This window comes from Sardina pilchardus, chromosome 19 (genome assembly GCF_963854185.1).
Source record: "Sardina pilchardus chromosome 19, fSarPil1.1, whole genome shotgun sequence".
In the NCBI taxonomy this organism is placed as follows: Eukaryota; Metazoa; Chordata; class Actinopteri; order Clupeiformes; family Clupeidae; genus Sardina; species Sardina pilchardus.
The window spans coordinates 198,892-205,000 of record NC_085012.1 but is presented as its reverse complement, the minus strand read 5'-3'; the positions used below and the strand labels follow the sequence as shown (position 1 = coordinate 205,000).

Genomic DNA, 6,109 nt, shown 5'->3' with positions numbered 1-6,109 from the left:
AACAATGGAGCTATTTTCAGCTAAACTACAACGCGTTCTACACAGAGTACTGTAGCTCGTTGTTTGAGCAAAAGTTGTGACGTGCCGCGCTGGTTCAGAGGGGGGGGGGAAGGGGGGGGGGGGGTTCTACAACTGCACCTGATTGTTTTGTCTCTGGTGTCCGTGTGCTGACAGGCGTGCGTGCGGACGTGCTCTCGGGACCGGACACGTACGGCGAGACGTCGTCGGAGAGCTACAGCTCCCCTGCCAGCCCCCAGCACGACGGCCGCGAGAGCGAGGACAGCGAGGACGAGAAAGACCGAGGTGCGCAGAGTCCTGCCCCCCCCACACCCCTCTGTCCAGCCACAGCGTCCTGCCCCCCCCACACACACCCCACTATCCAGTCACAGGCCTGCACAGACACTTAGACCGTCTCCGATTAGTTTGAAGGTGAAATGTGCAGAAATACGGATGCATTTGGCAGTCATCAGACAGGACACTGCTCTCCGTTAGGCGTTAGTCAGTACACCTGAGAGAGCGAGTGTGTGGTGTGTGCTCAACATGACCGCGGGGCCTACAGACCTCCAGATGAGTGTGTGCTCAACATGACCACGGGGCCTACAGACCTCCAGATGAGTGTGTGCTCAACATGACCGCGGGGCCTACAGACCTCCAGACGAGTGTGTGCTCCACATTAGCGTGGGTCGCGGGGCCTAAAGACCTCCAGACCTAAAGGCATGGGCCAGGCAGATTGACATGTGAAAAAGGTCATTGTGTAGATTAGAATGATCTTGGGCTTCAACAGTGCACAGAAGTGTTCCCTGCTTGAAGCCCTGCTCGTGTGATGCCTGGATGGGAGTAGTTAGATGGTGCAGTAATGCCACTGTTTATGGAGAAGAGGTCAGTAGATGGTGTGTGTGTGTGTGTATGTGTGTGTGTGTGTGTGTGTAATGAGCTCTCTGTCCTCCTCCCTCTCCCTCATATCCCCCTCTTTTTTTTTGCTTTCCCATACCACCCTTATCCTCCTGTCCCTCCTTCATTCTCTCTCTCTTCCCTTCCTTCCTTCATTCTCTCTCTCTATTCCCTTCCTTCCTTCATTCTCTCTCTCTATTCCCTTGCTTCCTTCTCTCTCTCTCTATTCCCTTCCTTCCTACTCTCTCTCTCTCTCTATTCCCTTGCTTCCTACTCTCTCTCTCTCTCTCTTCCCTTCCTTCCTACTCTCTCTCTCTTCCCTTCCTTCATTCTCTCTCTCTCTTCCCTTCCTTCCTACTCTCTCTCTGTTCCCTTGCTCCTTCTCTCTCTCTCTTCCCTTCCTTCATTCTCTCTCTCTCTTCCCTTCCTTCATTCTCTCTCTCTCTTCCCTTCCTTCCTACTCTCTCTCTGTTCCCTTGCTCCTTCTCTCTCTCTATTCCCTTGCTTCCTACTCTCTCTCTCTGTTCCCTTCCTTCCTACTCTCTCTCTCTGTTCCCTTCCTTCCTACTCTCTCTCTGTTCCCTCGCTCCTTCTCTCTCTCTCTCCCTGTGCAGATACGGACAGCCCCTCAGATGAGTCCACTAGAGCGAGTGGTGTGGAGACCTCCTCTGTTCCCCCCGGGCACCCTCACACTCCTCACCCTCCTGCGCTGAGCCCCGACGGCCCCATGGTGGCGCTAGAGTACCCCATGCCCTTCCCCGTGCACCCCGTCCCCTACCTGCTCCACAACGGGCCGGATGCCCCCGCGCCTGCTCCTGCTGCCGTGCCCCTGCCAGGCCTGATGCCCGCCGCGGACGCCAAGGGCCTGATGATGCCGCTGGCGCCGGTGATGCCCGGCTTGGCCACGGGGACGCAGGCGGCCGAGGTGCCACCGGACGTGTCCCCGCTGCCCAGCTTCGGCCTCTCGGGATTGGCCACGAGCCCCTCGCTGCAGGTGCAGCGCTTCAAGACGGCGGGCGAGTCGGGTCCTCCAGCGTCCCATCAGCCCCCTGTGGGCGCCATCAGCGTCAACCCGGCCGCCCCCCCCGCCTACACGTCGCCGCTGCAGCCTGCGTACCCCGCCTGTCCTCCCGACCCCCCCGCGCCATCGACCCTCCCCGCCGACCCCCACCCCAAACCCCCCGCCATGGGCCTGCCGCCCTCCTACAGCCTGCCCATGCCCACCTCCGTCATGCCCAGCATGCCAACCTCCCTCATGCCCAGCATGGGCCCCGGTGGCGTGGGGAGTGCGCTGACGGCCTCGGCCAATCAGGTGGCGGCGATGGTGCCCTCGGCCAATCAGGCGGCGGCGGTGGTGCCCACCCACACCCCTGGCCCCGCCCCCATCCCAAGCCCCGCCCACATGACGCACAGCACGGCGCAGAGCGAGAGCACGGCCTACATCAACAGCAGCGTCGCCCAGCAACAGCAGCAGGGCCCGCCTCCCCCTCCCCTCCCACAGCAACAGCAACAGCAACAGCAGCAGCCAATGGGCTGTGGCGCTTGTGGTTGCCGTGGCAGCTGCGGTGGTAACGGCAGTAGCCCCATGAGTGGGGGCGGCGGTGGTGGTGGCGTTGGAGGGCACATGCCCAGCTACTACTTCTCCCAGGTGGCGCCGGCGAGGCAGGTGTTCCAGCACCACCAGATGGCGCCGCAGCTCTTCCCGCTGTCGTCCCTCTGCAGTAGCAGCTACCTCAGCCAGGGGGCGCCACCGCCGCAGCAGGCCACCAACGGCCCCTTCTTCCCCCCCGGCCCGGGCCCCGCCCCCGCCGCTACCGCCACCTACCCGGGCGCCGCGCTCCTGCACACACACACACACGCGCACGGCCACGCGCACACACACACACACGCGCACACCCACGGCCACACGCACACACACGCGCACGGACACACACACTCGGAGCACGTGCTGGGTGGCCAGGCGGCGGCAGCGGCTGCGGCGGCGGCAGCTGTGGCGAGCTACGGCTACCAGCAGATGGCGGCGTTCGGACGCTTCTACCCGCAGGTGTACCCCACCACCATGGGCCCCGTGCAGGCGGCGGGGGGTGGCATGGCCTTGGCTGGCGTCGGGGGCATCAACAAGAAGAACGGCGTCATCTCCTGCTACAACTGCGGTGCCACGGGGCACATCGCGCACGACTGCAAGCAGCCCTCCATCGACGCCGCGCAGCAAGGTAGCCGTCACGCCTCCTCTCTTCGCCTCGTGTGTGTGAACGTCCCCTCGGGAACTGGCTTTTTGATTTAGTTTTTGATTTAATGCGTAGGACACGTATAGAAATGCCCTGAAAGATTCCGCTTGGAACTCTTTCAACCTAGAACTCTTTCAACCTAGAAGAACCCTTTCTGTCTGACTGCTCTAAATACAGCCTCTGAATTCTGTATCCTGGGGGAAAGTTCAAAGATCAAAGGTGTGTGTGTGTGTGTGTGTGTGTGTGTGTGTGTGTGTGTGTGTGTGTGTGTGTGTGTGTGATTTGGATCCCACTCACTCTGCTTCTGTCTTCTCTAGGCGGTTTCCGGCTGAAGTACATGGCCGCTCACAATTCCGAAGCACTAGACAACTCGGAAGGATGAGTCGCCGGACCCAGCAAGCGTCTCCTGTTCAACCCTGACACCCAACTGAGGAGGAGAGATCTCTCCTGTTCTCCTGTTCTCCTGTTCAACCCTGACACCCAACTGAGGGGGAGAGATCTCTCCTGTTCTCCTGTTCTCCTGTTCAACCCTGACACCCAACTGAGGGGGAGAGATGCTGGGGGGGGGCGGTGGAGTGCTGGTGGGTGGGGTGGGTGGGGAGCTCCTCCATCTTACCTCCACACACGTCCCACCATTTCACCTGTGCGTGCGTTTCTCCAGGGGGTAGTAAGGACGTGGCCAACGTGAATACTTGTGCCTCCTTCTCCGTAGGCGAGAGAGCGAGAGAAGCTCAGGCTTCACCGACGGACTATTTCCAAGTGGCTTCTGGTATTTTGCACTGAAGACTCACGCGAGACAGCGGCTTATGTTTACTAACTTATTGTTGTTGTTTTTAAGTTTAAAGGAGAATAGCAAAAGGCATATGGGTCTCTTTAGAGGCTGAGAGGTTTGGAAACGATTTGTTGATTGATTTAAAAAGGGGATCTATTAGTGGCCTGTCGGGTTTCTTACCTTTTTTACAATTGTATATTTATGCTCTGGAAAAAAAAAACAATGTTTGGTTAATTTTTATTATTATTAATAATATTATTATAATTGTTGTTGTTGATGCTGAATTATACAGTAAAGAAAATACAACAAAAAAGGTTAATGGGGAAATGGAATGTCCCTGTTTTTCCTTTTGCTGCAGTGTTTTGAATGTACAACATTTTAGCTTCTTAGTGCTGAGGAGCGCCACCATTTTACTCCTGGGCAAAACCACGAGCATCCAGGCAACGGAATGGGATTCCCAACGACAACTCTGCCTTTCTCATGCTTCTCTCGTGGCATAGTGAAAATAGCTGCTGTGCTCTTTCTCTATCTGTCTGTCTGTCTGTCTGTCTGTCTGTCTCTCTCTCTCTCTCTCTCTCTCTCTCTCTCTCTCTCTCTCTCTCTCTCTCTCTCTCTCTCTCTCTCTCTCTCTCTGTCATTTGGGTGATATGCACTAGGGTTAATAGATTCCCTCCCACAGAGTGTTAAGGTTCTCACATGACGAGCAGCCTCCTGTAAATCTGGGTACTGCTGTGTGGTAGTAAATCCCATTCAGTAGGCCCCAGATGGTGCACTGTGTTGTTTTGCCACTAGATGGTGCCATTGGTCATCACAGCGTTCTTAATTTCCGTCAGTGTTGAGCGGCTGCTCTTTTATACTCACTGTTCACGTCACAGCCTCATTGTTCCTCCTTATTTTTGATTGTTTGTTTGTTTGTTTGTTTGTTTGTTTTTAATGCAGCTGTGTACTCAGTGGACAACGGCTAGATTAGTAGAGTCTTACCATGCCATGCCAATTTGAACACCTGCGTAGTACGACTGGATGTGGAAAATGAACTAGGATCAACATGAGCTCTGCCATCGCTGGCCAGAGAGAGAGAACACGGACATTACTCTTATCCTCCATCTCGTTCACGTTAGGTTTGGGATGCCATGGTTTTGCATAACAGTTAACATTTATTTAAGTTGTAATGTGCTTAGGTTTTGTCTTCAAACTTTCTTAGACGACTGCTGAAATTGTAAAAAAAAAGAAAAAGAAAATAGAAAAAAGGAAAGAAAAATACCTATTTTGCTTGAAGAGAAGGACAAAAAACTATTTTACAGTGACCGCAAAACATCAGTCTGGATTGTGGGACTTCACTTTGCAATGAAACACAGAGAGATAAATGCTTATATGGAAAATGGTGGACCACTAAGTTAAATTGATGTTGGATGAACCTTGCAATCTCATGGGATTGTTGTACATACAAATCTGCCAGTTATACTTGTCAAACTTTTTAATGGTTAAAAAACAATGCTGTACCGTGTACAAGGGGGTAAACTGTTACCTTCAGTATGTTTACTGTATTCTTTGATATCTAAATGTCATTATGTACTGGAAAGGTCAAATATATTTCTAGAACGATTTGGATTTTATGCAAATTGTTGATTTTGTTTTTTTCCCCCTGGAATTAACAGCAATAAATACAAAATTCAACTGTCTGGACTTTGTCTTAAGAGTCATATTCCTACTCAAGTGCCTACTGTATACCAGATCATGTAACTCTGTGCTTTGTCATACTACAGATGGGTTAAGTTATTCTAAAGAAAGAGTTTTCATCTCCGTCATAAACATTTGAACTCCACCCATGACGATAGGCCTCCCTTTAGCGACCCAGCACCAATGACAATAGGCCTCCCTTTAGCGACCCAGCACCCATGATGATAGGCCTCCCTTCAGTGAACCAGCACCCATGACAATAGGCCTCCCTTCAGTGAACCAGCACCCATGATGATAGGCCTCCCTTCATTGACCTTGGTGCAAAAGTGTTGTGTGTATGTATGTGTATGTATAGGGCTATGAGGTGTGTGTGTGTGTGTGTGTGTGTGTGAAGGGATCGTTAGTGCTATGAGAGGAGATGACTTTTACTCCACTACATTTAAAAGACAAATATTGTACTTTTGACTCTACTACATTTGAAATATAAGCATAAAGTACTTGTTATGCTTATACTTTTAGACGAACATGTTAGCAATTGAGA

At 52.9% G+C, this 6,109-nt stretch overlaps 1 protein-coding gene across 2 annotated transcripts in view; it reads left to right on the top strand.

Annotated features, from left to right (window-relative positions):
- The window catches only part of LOC134065995 (zinc finger CCHC domain-containing protein 2-like), a 50,596-nt gene extending 46,917 nt beyond the window's left edge, over window positions 1-3,679 (top strand). Inside the window, exons 12-14 of one of the 2 annotated variants that reach the window (XM_062521152.1) lie at window positions 175-303; window positions 1,506-3,104; window positions 3,437-3,679. In XM_062521152.1, the coding sequence (XP_062377136.1) occupies window positions 175-303; window positions 1,506-3,104; window positions 3,437-3,501 (1,793 nt within the window). In that variant the 3' untranslated portion in view covers window positions 3,502-3,679. The remainder of the gene's footprint in view (window positions 1-174; window positions 304-1,505; window positions 3,105-3,436) is intronic. The other variant, XM_062521153.1, reaches the window with a different exon arrangement.
- The last annotated feature ends 2,430 nt before the right edge of the window (window positions 3,680-6,109 follow it).